Source organism: Amblyomma mixtum, chromosome 2 (assembly GCF_055824585.1).
Source record: "Amblyomma mixtum isolate Tamu chromosome 2, ASM5582458v1, whole genome shotgun sequence".
Classification (NCBI taxonomy): Eukaryota; Metazoa; Arthropoda; class Arachnida; order Ixodida; family Ixodidae; genus Amblyomma; species Amblyomma mixtum.
This window is the reverse complement of record NC_143013.1, coordinates 168221732-168242139: the sequence shown is the minus strand read 5'-3', so window position 1 is coordinate 168242139 and position 20408 is coordinate 168221732. Positions and strand designations below refer to the sequence as shown.

At 45.4% G+C, this 20408-nt stretch overlaps 1 protein-coding gene across 1 annotated transcript in view; it reads right to left on the bottom strand.

The window, feature by feature from the left end:
- LOC149361508 (uncharacterized) overlaps positions 1-19649 on the bottom strand; it is a 35559-nt gene extending 15910 nt beyond the window's left edge. The window contains exon 1 of the mRNA XM_089568099.1: positions 19565-19649. Within this exon, the coding sequence (XP_089424225.1) occupies positions 19565-19649 (85 nt within the window). The remainder of the gene's footprint in view (positions 1-19564) is intronic.
- Between the last annotated feature and the right edge of the window lie 759 nt (positions 19650-20408).

Below are 20408 nucleotides of genomic sequence, written 5' to 3'. Positions count from 1 at the left end.
TGTACTGATGCACACTCGGGAGGAAGTCACCAATGTCGCGCAGTATAGAACAAAAAGGATGTTGGAACGGTTGGAACAAACTCTCTACATGATGTTTTCGTAATGGTGTGTGTGACGCTGCAGTCTTGTCAAACAAAAAATTGCATGCTGATGAGACTGCACACAGCTTTAGCGCGTTGCTAAACAGATTATTATCTGTATTATATGTTCCAAATGTATAGTAGTTAACTTTGTAAGCGCCACTTTCTTTTTAGCTAGATTGTAGCGTTTGCCTTGCTGGGAGAGGCGGGCACGCTTTGAAGCACGCTATAAAACAAAAAAAAAAGGAAAGGAGAGGCGGGCGCGCGGAATTTCCCGCGCAGTCTGTCGTCGCCTCCTTGGCTGTGCGTTCCATCTGTCTTCAGTGTCGTTCTTGCACCTTATACAAGCCAACGCCTCATCTACTTGTACAAGCCTGTTACAAGCGTGCAAAGGAGGTGCTCCAACATACCTCCCAAAAAACGCTACCGCGCCTATTTGGAGCCAAATGCGCTATCACCGAAAATTCCGCGGCAGACGACATGGAGCCGGCTGCAACGTCTCAAGCACCGCAGGTAATTCACCGACTTGTTTACGTCATATGCTAGGGCCCATTCACTTTCTGCGGCGAAAAGTTTTACATTCCATGAACTCATAAAGAATGCGCAAGTGTTTTTTTTTTCCGAGCTGTGCAATGTTGCAAAAGCGACCTTTGCCATTAGGCTTGCGAGCCGTGAGGAGAAGCCCGCTTTTCAGTGAGTTTTTGAAGCAAAACGCGGGGCGAGCAAGTGCATATTTGTGGGTGTGGATGCGGAAAGGAGGTACGGGTCGCTGCGAAATAAAAGGCATTACAGAAGTTGAGCGAAGTAGGGACAGCAAAGAAGGGCAAACGGGTGCTGGAGCTGGACAGCTCGAAGCGCCGAGCACCGGCGGCACGGATCATGACGGCACGGCTGCTGCTGTGCGATGTGCTTGCATTATCGACCTATTCGTTTATTCTGTATTTCAACTTGCCCCCCCCCCCCCCCCACCACTTTTTTTTCTTTGTGAAAGGGGTGGGGGGGGGGTAGAAAGCTAAAGTCAGATTTTTTTTTTGCGGAATCGCGAGAACCTAGGGTCCTTACACCCACCGCAGGCAGTGGTCATGCTCTTGCCTGCGCGGTAAGCATCTAAAGAGAGTTCCTGAAAAGGCGGAGCTTACATGGCCTTTCAACGTCCAAAACATTGTCTGTGATGGATGCAGACGGCTGATAGCAGAACGCAGCATGAGAAACAGGGCAAGGAAACGGAAATGATGAATTCATGCGGCATAAACCATGGCAAAAAAGTTTGTCGGTTCAAAGATTGCGGCCGAAGAGAGCAAGGCAGCGCGGGTGTACAATGATCAGGAAAGAAAAGCACTCCACAGCATCGAATTAAGAGGAACAAGAAACAGAAGCAGAAGGAGACTGGTGAGGTGAAATGTGGATCGAAATATTGCGTTGTGAGGGCCTTTTGTAACATAGCCAGGCTGAAATACAGCCAAATAGCAGCCAAATTGGATGTAGCCGCCATCATTTGGGGACTTGAGCACAGGCGCCAATGAAAAATGCTGCGTATAGAAGAGTTCATCAACATAAATGCAGTCAAACACGAACTCCAACTGAACACTATAAATGTGTGAGAGGTGTCGACTACATCGGCATACTATATGTAGATGTGTCAAACATGAGTTTACGTGTCGTACATTAGCCACCACCTGTCATTTCTCACCATCCTAGGCGATGGTGTAAAAGACATCCGAAGGAAATAAAGCTTTGATTACTGACAACACTTGGTTAAGTATGCAACAAATGCCGAGAAGTATGCATGCAATTCTGCTCTGACATCATCTGTGAGCAGCACGGATTGCACTGATACTTTTTAAAGCCCGTAGTAATTTTTATGGAAAATTCCTCTGCATACCAGCAAGAATGACAAAAAGTAAAAACACTGAGCCCTCAACATAGCGGATCTCCCAGGTCTCTCTCTTTGTCCAGCAGAACACCGGTTCAGACAAATCTTCTCATGTCAGTGTGTGAAGCTCACTTTATAGCACTGTGAGAGCTGGAGCCGGTCACTTGGTCAACATCTTATCACAGCCAATGGCAGAGTTGTGTGCAGTGGACGCAATTACAACTGCTGCCCTCTCACATCCATTCCCATTTCATCAGCTGGAGTAGTCCCAAATGCTCAATCTGGGTAAAGAACAAGCGGTGTGAGGATGGAGCAACAATTCAGCATTAATTGGGCTCACGTCATGCCATGATAAGATGCTGACCCACTAATCGGCCAGATTTCTCAAAGCATGCCACTCGGGCTTTCGTCACTGTCTGATGTAGCTAATACATTCCTCTTTTGTTTATTCTTTGCAGTCAGCTGCAGTAAATGAGATACCAAGAGGGGACGCTGAGGTTACAGACGAACAAACTGAGAGTGAAGAATGTCTGCTGCCACAACCTCAGCTCTCTGAACAAGCAGGAAGTGCTGCCTCTTTTAACCAGAATGCTGAGCAGGGAGACCCTGATGTGTATGAGGAAGCTGACGACCCAGATGATGATATTTCTGATTTCATCGCAGCCAACTCAAAGACGACTCTTCCTGGCCAGTCCACAACCCAACTGCAAGCCATGCTCCTGATATTATCATTTGTTGTGGCAGCTAAGCTACCAAGGACACAAGTTGACAGCTTGCTCAAGCTTCTGAACGCCCTCTTTGCTGAAGAGGTTTTTCCTTCAACCAAATATGGCTTTCGAAAACTGTGGAAGCTTCAGCAGTCAAAAATGGTGAGCATTCATGCCTTCTGCCCGACTTGCCAGTTCTTAATTGATGGCAATGGTACCAGCCACTGGCGTTGCCGAATTTGTTCAGAAGTTGCAAGCCTAGGAGAGGTTTTGAAGAAGGGGAGCTTTTTCATCACTCTTAACTTGAAGCGACAACTGCTACAGCTCCTGCAACGCGTGGGCAAAATAGTTGGAAGCAACCTGCGTCAGCTTGCTTCATCATGCCCAGAGGCTCTCACCGATATCACAGATGGCCTGCTCTACAAGAAAGTTCGCAGTGACCATGAAATGAAATGGAGCGACCTAACCTTGACGATGAATACTGATGGTGCACCGGTATTTAAGTCAAGCAAAGGTTCTGTGTGGGCGATACAAGTTGCCCTCAATGAGCTTCCCGTTCCTCTGCGATGGAAGAATATTTTGGTTGGAGCAGTTTTGTTCGGCAAGGAGCATCCACCTGCACATCTCTTTATGAAAACCTTTGTGGACAAGTTCCAAGAGGTTGGCAGCCTGATGTGGACCTTTGCTGATGAAGGTGTGGAGTCTGCAGTCAGAATTGTGGGGTGCTGTGTGGACTCACCGGCCAGAGCTGCTTTGCTCAGTGCAAAGCAGTACAACGGGTACTACGGCTGCACTTGGTGTCTTAACAAGGGAACTTTAGTTGACGGTGAGACTCCTGCTTTCATTCAGTCTTATGAAGGACACAGATATACAGCAGATGTTTTACATGGCAGATTGGTTGCCAGCGGTAAAAGTAAGGAATAACAGCCTACTTGGCTAGTTGGATGTTTTATATTTTGCCGGTGTTATATTCATGTTTTTAATTATTTTCATTTGTTCTTTACTACTGCTTTGATCTGTGCGGCATGAAGTGAATTTTGATTTTAATGATTTGTTGTGTTTTTGTTGTAGGCACAGTAAAGCACACGTTTGAATGCGGCGCCATGGTTAAAAGGTCCCACGACACTGTGCTGTCAGCCATGTCCCTTGCAGTTACACGAAAGTGCTCTGCCGATGGAGTGAAGGGGCCATCTCCAGTTACGAAGCTAGGTACATTGGACTTGGTCTCGGGCTTCCCTCCCGATTATATGCATTGTGTCCTGGAGGGTGTGACTGCACAAATGACAGAGCTTTAGCTGTCTGCAACTGGGAAGCCTTGGTATGTAGGAAAGAGAATTGCCGAGCTAAATCAGAGTATATTGAAAGCACGGCCACCAATAAGCTTCTCGAGACTGCCAAGACCAATTTCAGAGAGGGAATTCTGGAAAGCCACAGAATAGAAGTATTGGTTTCTATACTACAGTGTGCCATGCCTTCAAAACATTCTGCCAGATAGATATATTAGGCATTTTTCATTGCTGGTAGAAGGCATTTTTATGCTGCTGAGAGAAAGTGTTGAACGCAGTGACACTTTTATTGCAGAAAGGTTGCTGAAACAGTTTGTGGAGGAAGTGAAAATATTTTATGATGAAAGTGCGCAAACGTTCAATGTTCATCAACTTCTACATCTGGCGAAATCTGTTAGGATGACAGGTCAACCTTCCCATTTGAAGGGGGCAACGGGGACATCTTGAAGCTTGTGTCTGCTGCGAAAGGGGTTCCTCGGCAAATACCAGAAAGATTCATTATGAATGGAGTTCTAAATTCTTTGAAACGTCTGGTACCTATTCCTCCATTTTTGAAAAAGCAGCAGGAGCTAATTTCAGGTACAATTTCTAAACAGCGCAAATCTAGTGTCTTAGGTGCAGCTTTGCCACCTTGTGTCTATGAAGAACCCATCCAAATACTGTTGAGGCAAAACATTGGTTCCGAGGCATGTGTAAGTGAGTACCTTAGAGCTCGTGTCAAGGGGTTCACTGTACACAACGCCCATTATCAACAAGCAGAAAGAACATGTGCATGCTACCTGGAAGCAAATAACGGCAAACTTGCTAAAATTCTCAAGGTGTTTGCTGCTGACAGTAAAATCTTGCTGTTGTGTCAAGAATTGATTACTGAAGTGTTTGAGCTGCCCTTTTTGTTCAGAATCGAGCACCCTCCATTTGGCATCGCTCTCTGCATGCTTTGCGAAGAAAGCGTTGTTTCATCTTGTGTGCTTGTGGAACAGGAGAGCACATTCTTAGTGAAGATGCCTAATCTTCATGAAAGTGATTAGTCATTTTCAGTACCATGAGGGAACAGCATGAAAATATTCTTAAGTAAGACACTTGTATCCCACTTGCTTCAAATGCTGTCAAATGGGAAAATGCTGCCCCTGTGCACCATACTTTTGCATGCTGGATACTACCGAGCTATGAAACAAACCTTTCGGCATATTTTTAACTTTTAGGCCTCCTTGGTGTTATGTTTTTACAAGCACGGGTGTACAGTTCGACACGGCCCACTTTTGCAGGGAAACAAAAATTTAAACTTCTTCAGCTTTTGAGCTTTTTTCATCGGTGAACTGCATCATAATACTTCTTGAAGCAAGTTTCAGTGTACATGCAAGTCGTCTTATACATCCAAAGGAATGCGGGATGGATATTTACCATATTTGAGGTCTTTTTATGAAGTGATTGCTACAGCTCTGTTCCTCTTTTTTTTCTACAAAACCAGTGGTCAAAACTGCTTCAAAGCGATGTCATTCTGAGCACAGTTTTACGATATGTATGCAGCATGTGAGACACAAATACAGCTTTGTGAAAAATGCAAAAATGATGATGCTGATCTTTTCGACAAAGACAAAATACCCTTTGCCCAGTCTGTTGCACATCTTCCTCATAGCAGTTTCACTCATCCACTTTTTCACTGATCTCCATTTATGAATGTGGCCAACTTGCTATTGCGTTTTACAAAATTCAAAATGTCGTGAGACTTGACAGCCATTGCAAGGTACCTAGTTAGTGTTGTTTGAGGTTGCAGCGTGTTGCATTATCATTAACACACTGTCTTGTTTGTTGTGCATGCTCACTGTCACATGGCAGTGGCATCCAGTACACTGTCTTGTGCATGTGCAGCAAGAAAATGTTTCGATAGGCATGTTTTTCTTTGCATTTGCCAACACGTCAACACATACATGCTTCAATGGCAGCTTAGTAAAAAATTCACATACGTACATGCCAACTGTCTCCATCAAGGGAACACGTAGCCTTAAAAATTGAGCCCGCTGGACAGACCAACCAAAGCTCCTGCAGTGCCGCGTTTCACATGAGGTTCGGAACTTAGTATTCGGAGAAGCCTTTGCCCCACAGTATATGCAGTTTAGCTGATGATTTCTCTGCAAGATATATCCCTATATATATGACTTAGCAACCCGAATGAGCCAGCTTTTTTGTAAGTGTTCATTTGTGTTAAATGAACACACTTATCAGGGACTGTTATCTCTGTGTTTTCAATCTGTTCCGAGTACATGAACAGTTCTTTGAAGCAGTTCTCATGCATTCGTTTATATCCAGTGAAAACTGCACCCATTTATTTTTATTCTTTGCTTACTTCAGCTTGATAACCTGACTGACATTGTATCCTGTGATATGAGCCCTTTTTATATAATATTGTGCCTTATTAAGTAATGTCAAGTTGCGGTGTACTGTCTTGTGCATTATTTGTTGCTCTGCTGCTGAGCACGAGTTTTCGGTTTCTTGTCCTTCATGCTTCGAAGTAGGCATTGTCGTGAAAAACAGCAACTCATGCTGAAGATGTTGTCTACAGTGTATTTGCACTTCCTTTGCACCTTTCCATAGCCTTCAGTGGTAATGTACAGCGGGGAATTTTTTCAGTGCATGTAACTTTGGAAGGGCATTGTTTTTCAAGACCCTTTATATAATGATATGTAAAATGTGTTTTGCTTGTTTTTTTTACCTACATGTGCTGACCTTGAGACCTTGTTTGGCTGTTGATGAAAAAGTTGTCTGGGGCATCTAGCCCCATTAACACCGGCATCCTAGCCGGTGTTAAAACAAGTAAACTACAGTAGCAAAATGCTCCTTTTAGCAGCTATGCAATTGGTGATGTTTGGTCAGTGCACGAAATAATCCTCGGCCATTTAAACTTGATAGTTCACATTCTCTTCTGCATCTCTTAACAATGTACAACTCTCATGTCAGTCAGAAAATTAAGCTCTTACAGGCAGAATCTATAGCACAGAGGGAGCTTAGGATGTTTTCGGCTGTTTTGCCGTGTGGCACTTTTCACTGTTGCCAACTCAGCCATGCCTGTTTCTGTCTTGCTGTTCCTTATGGTTTCTGGCGTTGCGTCGATGAGCAAATGCACAGTGCTGTGTGAAGTTGTCTTCAAATGCCCTTGCAAAATTTGTTATCAACTCAGCTGGCATTTGCTGTTGTGCTTAATGCAGCTGGCAACACTTCAGTACTTTCCCACCTGCCCGTCAAGTATTGTGTCTGCACAAAAGCCCACCTCCTTATCACCATTCCGATTCCAGTAATTTTATTGCCTTGATCACTGTGAAAGGCACTGGTAAGGACTGTGGAAGCTGCCTGGCTGTATGAAAGGCCCCACATTGCTACAATTCAGGGGAATGAATTGATGGTGTTCTTTTGTGATGCTTTCAGGGGCACTTTCCCAAATGCCCATTTCGCGAAGGCACTACTGCAGCCCTGAAACGAAGGAGTTCTATGCTGAATTTTGTGAATAAACGTGTTTTAATTTCTTTCAAGCTTTTCAACCTGCTGTCATGCCTTTATGTTTTCATAGTCACACCAGATACAAATTTTTTTATTGCCCTGGCTGATATGAGCATTTAACTATACCTGGAAGCTAAAAAAGTGTGCCTTTTTGTCCACATAATAAACAGACTGCCATTCATCCTTAGTGTAATAGTAATAAATACTAAATTATATGCTGTATGATATGCAAATGCACCTCACAATTTACCTTTGACTTTTTTACGGTTTGACTGTGGTGTGAAGACATGAACACCCATAGTTGCAACAATGGACTATGCAATTAAGCAGGACAGAAATCTTTCATTAATCTCAGTAAGTACCAAACCAACCTACATGTTGGTCAGTGCATGAAATAATCCTTGGCCACATGTCTGGCATGTGCCTGAGATTGTATCTGGTACATCTTGCATGCAAACTAGAATGAACCGAACAGGTAGATCTTTTTGGTGGCGCTCGGCTCCCGCACATGAATACAGCAATAGGTCTGGTGTGCTTGAGCTGGATCATACACGCCAGATGACTCGAAACCAGTCTATTGTGCACACCAGACGACATGAAACCAGTCTTATGTGCACACCAGACGACATGAAACCAGTCTGGTGTGCACAACAGACAACACCACACCGGTCTGGTGTGCACATCAGACAACACCACACCGGTCTAGTGTGCACACCAGACACCACCACACCAGTCTGGTGTGCACACCAGCACTACCAGGCTGGTCTGCACACCAGACACCACCAGGCTGGCCTGGTGCCCACACCAGCCACACCAGGACATCCTGGTGTTAACACCAGGACACACCAAACCATTCTGGTGGATTTTTCAACTGGGTAGCATGGTAGAGTCATCTGCGTATAGTATGTATAATATTGTAATTCTTTAAACAGGATGGTAAATCATTAATGTAGAGTAAAAACAATACAGGGCCAAGAATTGAGCCTTGTGGAACGCCCTTGTTAAATAAAGCTATGTTAGATGTATGGTCATTAATAGAGACTATGTGCTCTCGGTCACAGAAAAAGCTCTTCAAGAGCATCAGGGGAGGTCCAGTGATACCATAAGATTCCAATTTGTGAAACAAGGTGGAGTGATCAATGGAACCAAATGCTTTTCTAAAATCTATGTAAACTGCTCCTGAGAACATTCCTTTATCAATTGTTAGCCTAACGTAATCTTTGAGAGACGCTATTGAAGCATCTGTAGATAGTCCGCACTGAAAGCCGTGTTGACTACCTGTCAATACGTTAAATATTTCAATATAACTAGACAACCTTACTTCAATTAGTTTTTCTAAAATTTTGTCAAAAAAAGGAAGAATTGCAATCGGTCGATAGTTATTTGACAAAGCTGGATCACCTTTTTTTGAAGACCGGTATTATTTTCGCTATCTTCAACTGCTTGGGATAACTTGCAGATTTAAAAACTAGATTGCAGATGTGGCTGAGGACTGGTGCAAGCAATGATCGGATACTTTTCACATGCTTTCCATGGATATTTCAACGCCGGGGACGGTCGTCTTTCAGTTAGCAATTACAGATAGAACTTCGTCTGGACACGTGGGGGTAAGAAAAAAGGAGTGAGGGCAACGCTCAAGAGAAGGTGTGCATAACGAAGAGAAAGGATAATTAGCTGAATTGAAAAAATAATTGCTAAATATATTCGCCATTTCCACGGGATCAGATAAAGTAACACCACCGTGGAAAATAGATTTAACTACATTATGTGACTTACGAATACTCAGAAATTAGTCAAGCAGCTGCCACTTTCGTTTAGAATTGTTAGTATGCCTGGATGACTTGTTTTCATAATAACATCGTTTAGCTTTCTTTAGAAGCGATGTTAGTACACTGGAATACCTTTTATATCTCAATTTAAGACGAAGATTGAACGGCTGGTGTTTAGTTTTCTTATACATGTTTTCTTTTTTCTTCAGAGAGTTTAACAGAGCAGTAGTTATCCATGGGGAAATGGGGGTAACATATTTTCTTGTGGATGATTGGAGCAATGCGCATTTATTGATTGCTGATTTCAATTATTTTCGACAGCTCAAATACAGCCACTTCTGGGTTCGAGAGTCCCAATATATATGAAAGATCAGTATTAGACATGGCTTCAAAATATTTTCCGCTATCAAAAACTGACTTCCTTGTGGACATGTTGTTACTACAGCGAGATGATAGTGCGCAAAGAAATACCGGAAAATGATCAGTGACATCACATTCTATCACGCCAACTGGAGGAGCAGTGGGAAAATTCGAAAGAATATGATCAAGTAATGAATGCGAGCCATGGTCAGTACAACCCGTAGGCGTGCTAATTAAATTTGCATAACCATAGCTGTATAAACAGGTCGTGTAGTCGACACAGATGGGATTAGTCATGTCTACCATATTGATATTAAAATCTCCCATAATGAAGACGTTTTTATTTTCGAGAGATAGTTTATGGAGTGCTAGTTCAAAAGCCCGGCAAAATTCAGACGCATCATTTGAAGGAGACCTATATATAGCGCCACATATAACCTTCTCTGTGCCACCAGTAGATCGGCAATCAATTTCTATCCAAACCGATTCGCATTTACTCACATTCAAACACAAATCAAGACGTCTTTTGTAAGCAATGTGCTTTGAAATGTTGATAGCCGAACCACCACAGGGGTTATCAACACGGTGTGCGTATTCGCATGAATAGCCAGGAAAAGCATACAAATCTTTATCAAGGGATGATAACCAAGTTTCAGAAAATGAGATGATGGAAAATTGATGCTGAAGGGAAGTAAGCAAAACGGTTATGTTATCGTAATTCTTCCGTAGGCTACGAGCATTGAAATGTATGGCAGACAGACCTTTAGCTTCGGATAAGATCGAACGAGCATCTTCCGGGCAATATGATGCCGTGATAGCGATTAGAAAGATGTAGAACGCCCGCACCCGTATGTCTATTCACGGAAAATTTCAAGGTCGTCTACATTATTTATCCCAAAGACTGCGCTGTTCTGCTCCTTCCTAGCTAGAATAACACAGTTCGATGTCCACAACAAGGCCCATTTGTTATCTTTCTTAAGCTTGTGAGCCTTCGAAAAAAGGTCCTTGTTGTCAGGTGAAAGATGGTCGTTGACATAAACAGGAGCCTCTTGCGTTTGAGGGAAACCAAGGCATGTCGTTGTAGGATGTGTTTTCCTAGCTTTTGCCAGGAATTCCGCCTTCTTATTTCGCGATAGGAAACGAACAATTATGTTTTTTTTCATTCTTGTTTCGTGTTGGAACCCTGTGCACGGTATCCTGAATTTATGGGCAGTCAATCTCGCTGCCGAGAACCTCAACGATCTTGTTGCAATCTTCGCCCTGAGTCACAGGGACACCTCTAATTTCTAGATTGTTCAGACGCGAATATTGTTTCAGGTGGGCAACCCTGCGCACTAGGGCCTCATTGCTCTCGTGTAGTTTCTTGTTCTCGGCAGTAAGACTGGCGTTCCGATTCTTTATGGTTTCAAACTCCTTGCTCATGAACTCAAGAGATTTTTTCATCTCTTCAACCTCATTTTGAAGCTTCTTTGCAGTATCATCACTGCGCAAGGCGACGGAATTTTTCACAGTGTCAAGTACATCAGCTTTCAAAAACCACCTGGGTCGTAAATAACGTTCGCTTGGTATAGTACTGTCATATTCCGTGGTGTACGCGGAGAATCATTGCTTCCGATTGCTATTTGTTCTGGCCACGTGTTCCTAACTGAATTCATGGAGCTTCCTCGTTCTACGGAGATCACCCTAAGTATTGACTTTCTGCAGCAGTGAGGCGCTACCCTCGACTTCGGCAGTGACGGCATATCATTAAGTCCTCGCCTTCGGTCAGCTCTCATAGAAAATGCACCGGTGGTTGCCAAAGTGTTTTCTGCCTCCGCAGATACCGTCGTTCCAGCGATGTCTGCCATATTCGTTCCCGTTGTGTCGTCTAGCGCTGTTTCTGATGCCTTTGATGCTGTGGTGGAACCTGGTTCCCTTAACTGCGCAAAATAAAGTGTGCTGGTACCCCGCGGCCTCGTCCATGTGACCAAGGGCCATGCCACTGTTTGGACTGTTAATCATTCCAACGAACTCGCCGTGTTGTCATGTGGTTTAAAACTTGCCGGCTTTGAAGAACGCGTTTCTGTACCAGTTGCCGTGATCACTGAGAACGTGTCTCGTCCAACTAGACGCCGCGATCTGAGCGATTCTCAATTCCTAGCCATGGTCAATAAATGCCTACCCACTAGCGACCGCCAGGTACTAGTGGCCGTTTTTATGAAGCATGCGGACGTGTTTGACTTCGGTCGCGACCAACCACCGCCGATTCCAGCTTCCCGTACCCATCACATTTCTTTATTTTTATTTATTTATTTTTATTTATTTATTTCCGATACCCTCATGGCCCACAGGGCATTATTGAGGGGAGCGGTACATAGATATAAAATGAAACTTACAAAAAAGGGGGGTAACGCATACATAAACATGCGTACAAAAATGATACGCATGATGGAAAAAAGAAAACTAGCTGCAAGAAAATACAGAATTCAAAAAAGCGAAAGAACACAATAATTAGGAATACCATCACCGAAACAAATAAATTCACAAAAACAGTCGAAAAACGTCGCAAGTAAACACAAAGATATGAACAAGAACATCACCATTCGTAGAAACATTGTACGGGTACGCTGGCAGAAGGCTATTAATGAAACAAAGTGCATACGAAAAAAAAAGAACAGAGCTAAATACACAATCTTCAAAACGAAGTGAACCAATTGAGGCTATGGTAAACCATATTGTAATGACAACAGTGTCCTAAACTCATCAACGTCCTTTGAAGCTACAATATGTGGTGGTAGGTGGTTCCACTCCGACAAAGTTTTTGGAATAAAGGAATTTATGCAGGATGTTGTCCGGCAACGAGGAACGCCAACTTTCCGTGAGTGATCGATGCGGGATGAAACATATGTTGGTGTTGGGATCAATGCATCTTTAAGAGTAGAGTTCATGCTGTAAATTTGCCGCCGCGGTGGCTCAGTGGTTATGGTGCTCGGCTGCTGACCCAAACTACGCGGGTTCGATCTCGGCAGCGGCGGCTAGAATTTATTTGGAGGAGAAATTCTAGAGGCCCGTGTACTGTGCGATGTCAGTGCACGTTAAAGAACCCCAGGTGGTCGAAATTTCCGGAGCCCTTCACTACGGCGTCTCTCATAGCCTTAGTCGCTTTGGGACGTTAAACCCCATAAACCAAACCAAACCATGCTGAAAATTTAAAAAAAAACAGACACAGACGGGATACTTTTCTGCGCAGAGCAAGAGGGGTTAACGATAAACTATATTTTTTTATTTCTGTGACACTAGAAGCACGATCATAGTTGCGCACAATAAAAGGCGCTGCTCTATTCTGCACAGTTTCTAGGGCGTCGATAAGTGTGTTAGTGAAAGGGTCCTATACAGACTTAGCATATTCTAATTTTGAGCGCACAAGTGACTTATACAGAAAAAGCTTGACAGGGGTTGGTGCTAAGTAAAAATTGCGCTTAAGGTATCCAATCATGCGGTTAGCGGAAGCCGTGATAGAGCTGACGTGCGCTTTCCAAGTTAGATCTGATGTTAGAATGACGTCGAGATATTTATAAGATTCCACGGGTATTAGCAAGGAAGTAGAAATAGTGTAGACAACGGGACTGGAATTTTCGCGACCGGAAAAGCGCATTACTTTGCATTTAGTCGTATTAGGAGTCATTTGCCATTGTGAACACCAGTTAGAGATAGTGGTTAGGTCTGCCTGAAGTAATTCTACGTCATTCATATTTTTTATTTCGTGGTAAACGACACAATCGTCCGCAAAGAGTCCTACTGAAGATGTTACATTGTTAGGCAGGTGATTAATATATACAAGGAACAGCAAAGGACCTACAACAGAACCTTGTGGGACGCCGGAGGTCACAGGAATTGATGACAAGTTAAAGCCATTAGCGTGTACATACTGCAATCGGTTAGACAAAAAGACAAGGTAGAGCACCGGACGCGTAATTCGGAGGTCGTGGGTTCGGATCCCACCGGCGGCAGTGGTTGTTTTTTCTTCTGCTTTTCTAATCAATTCGCTTTAACCGATAACATATTCAGTAATATTCTAAATTAATCAACACCACAAAATAAATAAACAAATTTAAAAAAAAAATATCCCCTGTGCCCCTTGGTTTCTGTGGCTGTTGGCTTCTTTCATATTTATAACGAGCTCCTCATTCCCCTTCCCTTGTTTGCTTAATTGCTTAGCGAGGGCCTCGGTTCTGGCAACCTTGACGCCATAGGGAGCATAAGAGGGTTCTCACGCAGCTTCCACCCTCTCCGTTCGATGACGTTCTACGTCACACCTGCTGTAACTCAGGACGTTCTACGTCCGCCGCTTATGAACGTGGGTGGCGCTGATGAACACTCTCAAAGTTAGGTTACTTGTAAACATAAATACCCCCGAAAGCAGAAGATTTGACAGCCGTCGCCGTAGCTCAGAGGTAGAGCACCGGACGCGTAATTCGGAGGTCGTGGGTTCGGATCCCACCGGCGGCAGTGGTTGTTTTTTCTTCTGCTTTTCTAATCAATTCGCTTTAACCGATAACATATTCAGTAATATTCTAAATTAATCAACACCACAAAATAAATAAACAAATTAAAAAAAAATATCCCCTGTGCCCCTTGGTTTCTGTGGCTGTTGGCTTCTTTCATATTTATAACGAGCTCCTCATTCCCCTTCCCTTGTTTGCTTAATTGCTTAGCGAGGGCCTCGGTTCTGGCAGCCTTGACGCCATAGGAAGCATAAGAGGGTTCTCACGCAGCTTCCACCCTCTCCGTTCGATGACGTTCTACGTCACACCTGCGGTAACTCAGGACGTTCTACGTCCGCCGCTTATGAACGTGGGTGGCGCTGATGAACACTCTCAAAGTTAGGTTACTTGTAAACATAAGTACCCCCGAAAGCAGAAGATTTGACAGCCGTCGCCGTAGCTCAGAGGTAGAGCACCGGACGCGTAATTCGGAGGTCGTGGGTTCGGATCCCACCGGCGGCAGTGGTTGTTTTTTCTTCTGCTTTTCTAATCAATTCGCTTTAACCGATAACATATTCAGTAATATTCTAAATTAATCAACACCACAAAATAAATAAACAAATTAAAAAAAAAAATATCCCCTGTGCCCCTTGGTTTCTGTGGCTGTTGGCTTCTTTCATATTTATAACGAGCTCCTCATTCCCCTTCCCTTGTTTGCTTAATTGCTTAGCGAGGGCCTCGGTTCTGGCAGCCTTGACGCCATAGGAAGCATAAGAGGGTTCTCACGCAGCTTCCACCCTCTCCGTTCGATGACGTTCTACGTCACACCTGCGGTAACTCAGGACTTTCTACGTCCGCCGCTTATGAACGTGGGTGGCGCTGATGAACACTCTCAAAGTTAGGTTACTTGTAAACATAAATACCCCCGAAAGCAGAAGATTTGACAGCCGTCGCCGTAGCTCAGAGGTAGAGCACCGGACGCGTAATTCGGAGGTCGTGGGTTCGGATCCCACCGGCGGCAGTGGTTGTTTTTTTAAGCATGAAATGCTTTTAGCCCCCGTTGTCGGCAGTGTGGTGACGTCACGCCGAGACCGAGATCCACTCATAAGGGCATTGAAATCCGGGCACTGAAATCCACTCATCCGGGCACTGAAATCGAGTCATCCGGGCACTGAAATCGAGTCATCCGGGCACTGAAATCGAGTCATCCGGGCACTGAAATGGAGTCATCCGGGCACTGAAATCGAGTCATCCGGGCACTGAAATCGAGTCATCCGGGCACTGAATTCCAGTCATCCGGGCTCTGAAACGAGAACATCCGGGCACCGTACGAGACTTAACGAGATTTAACGAGACTCTCTAAGCCCTCCTACGCGACCAGCATGCAAGCAACGGTTGGTCTCCAAACGAGTCACAAAAAATAACTGCTGCCAGTGCCTTCTCAATGTTTATCAAGATATCAGTCGCGCTGTGCGTTTGATAATGCACGGAATTATAATTTCCGATTTCTAATAACGCCTGCAAAAAGCACATAAATGCCACGTACACTTCGTTGTCGTACGTGATCTCTTAGGGGCTTCGCGCATCGAAGCAAAGCTGCGCAGGTGCACAGGGGCCCGGGGGAGAAGCGCTGCGTTCAAAGGGCAAGGCATCGCGCCGAACGGGTGGTGGCGTTCCTCCCTTGCTTTACGGTGCGGTTCGGGTGTCCACCGAGATGGCAGAGAATTACTGCGCCATTTCCTTTCCTCAAAAAACCAAATGGCAAGGCATCGCGCTGAACGGGTGGTGGCGTTCCTCCCTTCCTGTACGGTGCGGTTCGGGTGTCCACCGAGATGACATTAGGCCCGTAAACATTTCATGCTTACTCTACTCTCGGTTACGGGAGAGGCAGAGATTTTTAAGCATGAAATGCTTTTAGCCCCCGTTGTCGGCAGTGTGGTGACGTCACGCCGAGACCGAGAGCCATCATCCGGGCACTGAAATCCACTCATCCGGGCACTGAAATCGAGTCATCCGGGCACTGAAATCGAGTCATCCGGGCACTGAAATCGAGTCATCCGGGCACTGAAATCGAGTCATCCGGGCACTGAAATCGAGTCATCCGGGCACTGAATTCCAGTCATCCGGGCTCTGAAACGAGAACATCCGGGCACCGTACGAGACAACGAGATTTAACGAGACTCTGTAAGCCCTCCTACGCGACCGGCATGCAAGCGCCGGTTGGTCTCCAAAGGAGTCACAAAAAATAACTGCTGCCAGTGCCTTCTCAATGTTTATCAAGATATCAGTCGCTGTGCGTTTGATAATGCACGGAATTATAATTTCCGATTTCTCATAACGCGTGCAAAAAGCACATAAATGCCACGATACACTTCTTTGTCACACGTGATCTCTTAGGGGCTTCGCGCATCGAAGCAAAGCCGCGCAGGCGCACAGGGGCCCGGGGGAGAAGCGCTGCGTTCAAAGGGCAAGGCATCACGCCGAACGGGTGGTGGCGTTCCTCCCTTCCATTACGGTGCGGTTCGGGTGTCCACCGAGATGGCAGAGAATTACTGCGCCATTTCCTTTCCTCAAAAAACCTTGTGTTCAAATGGCAAGGCATCGCGCTGAACGGGTGGTGGCGTTCCTCCCTTCCTGTACGGTTCGGTTCGGGTGTCCACCGAGATGACATTAGGCCCGTAAACATTTCATGCTTACTCTACTCTCGGTTACGGGAGAGGAAGAGATTTTTTTGTCGAGAATCTTTGTTTGTATATAATGTAATTTAATTATATAAATTTCGCACACACACACACACACACACACACGCACGCACGCACGCAAGCACGCACGCGTGCGCGCGTGTGTGCGTGTGCGTGCGTGCGTGCGTGTGTGTGTGTGTGTGTGTGTGCGTGCGTGCGTGCGTGTCTGTGTGTGTGTGTGTGTCTGAGTGGAATTAAAGATCGAAATGTACTCAATTCACAAACTTATTTGATAGGTACGGAACTCGTGCGTGTCGTTTTCTGCGCCATTTTTTTCTTCTGCTTTTCTAATCAATTCGCTTTAACCGATAACATATTCAGTAATATTCTAAATTAATCAACACCACAAAATAAATAAACAAATTAAAAAAAAAATATCCCCTGTGCCCCTTGGTTTCTGTGGCTGTTGGCTTCTTTCAATCCATCTTACTACGTTATGGTCAATGTTAAGTTTACTTAGTTTGTAAAGATGTAAGTTGTGCGACACTGTGAAATGCTTTGGGAAAGTCTAAATAAATACAGTCAGCCTCGTTGTCATGATCAAGTATGAAGTTAATATTGCTTGTAAGACTTATTAATTGTATTTCGCAAGAGAAGTATTTTCTAAAACCATGTTGTGCACAGTTGAAGAACAAAGATGACTCAAGAAAGTTAGGTAGGTGAGACAGGATGACGTGCTCCACTATCTTGCAAGGAATGCTGGCTAATGATATTGGTCGATAGTTGGGTGAAAGGTGTTTGTCGCCTGATTTGTGGAGTGGAACCACGTTTCCTAATTTCCAGTCATCAGGGAGTTCACCGTCTTGTAGGGATTGCTGAAATAATTTTGACCGTATTATGGCAGAATATACTTAAGTATTTTTCAGAATTTTACTGCTGATATTATCTGGACTGCAGGAAGAGCATAATTTCATGTGATCTATGATACTTATGATGCCTTCAAAATCAAAATGAATACTGGATAATGAATACTGATCAATACTGGGTCTGCACAACCGACTCGACAGAAGCCATACCGCGTCTCCCCTTCTGAACGTCAGATAACCGATGAACAAGTCCGTGACATGTTACGCCGCGGCATTATTCAGGAATCTTCAAGCCTGTGGGATGCTCCAGTGATCCTCGTCAAAAAGAAAGATGGCACATGGCGATTTTGTGTCGACTATCGCCGGCTTAACGCTGTCACAAAGAAGAATCTTTACCCGCTCTCACGCGTTGATGATGCCATTGACTGCCTCCTCTCAGTCTCCTACTTTTCCTTGGTGGATCTGCGGTCCGGATACTGGCAAATGCCGATGCACCCGATAGACAAAGCGAAGATGGCGTTCTTGACACCTGACGGGTTGTATGAATTTAATGTTATGTCATTCGGCCTTTGTAACGCTCCTGCCACTTTTGAACGATTTATGGATACGCTTTTACGTGGCCTGAAGTGGGAAGTTTGCATGTGTTATCCGGACGATGTTGTTATTTTTGGAAGGACCTTCGCCGAACATAACAGACGCTTAGCCGTTGTCCTAGACTACATAGAGAGAGCGGGTCTCGTACTGAACTCCAAGAAATGTCGCTTCGGTGAATGCCAAATTACTGTGCTTGGTTATCTCGTTGACAAGGATGACGTCAGGCCCGACCCGCAGAAGGTTAAAGCTGTAAGCAGTGTCAAACAGTCCAGATCAGTGAAAGAGCTCAGGAGTTTCCTAGAGCTTTGCTCATATTTTCGGCGTTCCGTTCCCAAATTTTCTAATTTAGCCTACCCGCTCCAAAATTTCCTGCAGAAAGACACTCCTTTCCACTGGACTCCCGAATGCGACTCCGAGTTTCGCCAGCTCAAGTTTCTCCTTATCTCGCGGCCAATATTGCGTCATTTCTGCCCGACAGCACCCACTCAACTCCGCACTGACGCCAGCGGCATCGGCGTGTGTGCTGTGCTTATCCAACGCCGTGAGGACAATCAACACGTTGTCGATTATGCAAGTCGCGCCCTAAGCAAGTCGTAACGCAATTACACTGCAACAGAGCAAGAGTGTCTCGCCGTTGTTTTCGGCGTACAACGGTTTCGTTCGTACCTTTATGGACGTGCTTTTACAGTCGCTACAGACCATCATTCTCTGCGCTGGCTTGTGAACCTACGCGACCCCCGGGGTCGGTTGGCCCGCTGGGCATTACGCCTGCAAGAGTTCAACTTCAAAGATTCTTACAAAAGTGGCCGCCAACACGCCGACGCAGATTATCTCTCGCGGCTACCGCTCACGGCTAACACTTCCGATGATGAAAACTATGACTACTATTTCGCTACCGGTTCCCAAGAGTTTCCGGATCTTGGCACTTTCCAGGCCGAACGACGCAAGGATCAGCACTTGGTGCCACTTTTTGCTGAGGCCCGTTACCCGACATCCGCAAGTACTTTCTGCATTCGCGATGATTTGCTCCATAGAACTCATTACTCGCCTGGAGGTCCACGCTTTCTCCTCGTCGTTCCGGCTACTCTGTATTCCTCTCTTCTACACGAAATGCACGATGACGTCACTGTTGGGCACTTGGGGTTTGCCAGACCCTTAACCGCACCAAGGAACGTTTTTACTGGACAAAAATGCATCGCATGGTTCAGCGCTACGTGGCCACCTGCGTGCAGTGTCAGCGGTTAAGCTTTCCACAACTTCTCCGCCTGGAGGCCTGCATCATGTGCGACATCCAAGCACACCATATGAACAAGTTGGTCTCGATCTTCTCGGCCCGTTTCCGCGCTCGTCCAACGGTAAGCGCTGGGTATTTCTTGTGCGTTGATCACCTCACACGTTACTGTGAAACCACCGCCCGAACTTGCGCCACCGCTGCTGAAGTCTCGCTCTTTCTTCTTCATGCTGCCATCCTCTGGCATGGATCTCCTCAAGTTGTTTTCAGCTCCACCTACGCTCAGAGAAAAAACACTTCTAACAATAAAGTTTTTCATTCATTCATTCAGTGACCGTGCTCGCCAGTTTACGGCAGACGTTGTGGAAGAGCTTCTGCGTCTTTGTTCATGCTATTTTCGCCACTCGACGCCGTACCACCCCCAGACGAATGGACTGGTTGAACATACCAATCGGACACTTACGAACATGCTTGCCATGTATGTCGATTCCCGCCATAAGAAATAGTACGACGTGCCTCCCTTCATTACATATGCCTATAACACGTCGAGGCATGAAATAACTGATTACAGCCCGTCCTTCCTTCTTTATGCCCGTCCGCCTCGAAGCTGCCTCGACAGCATCTTACCTTTCTCTCTCGACACAGAGCCTACTATTGCAAACACTCTATGTCGCACCCAAGAAGCCCGTAGGATTGCCCGGATACCACCTTGGCATCACAGGATCGCTCTAAACAGCGTTATGACCACCGGCGCAGGGATGTCTGCTACCTGCCCAGTAACGTTGTATGGTTGTGGACGCCTCTACGCTGGCGTGGTTTATCACAAAAGCTGCTGTCCCACTACAGAGGCCCGTTCATCTTTCTTGCTTGCCTCAATGACCTGAACTATGTGGTCTCTCCAGAATCTACGCCTGGACACCGCTCAAGGAAACCCCAAGTCGTGCATGTCGCACGGCTAAAGGGCTTCCACTCTCGGGACCCAGATTGGTTGACTGGCCCAGAGGGC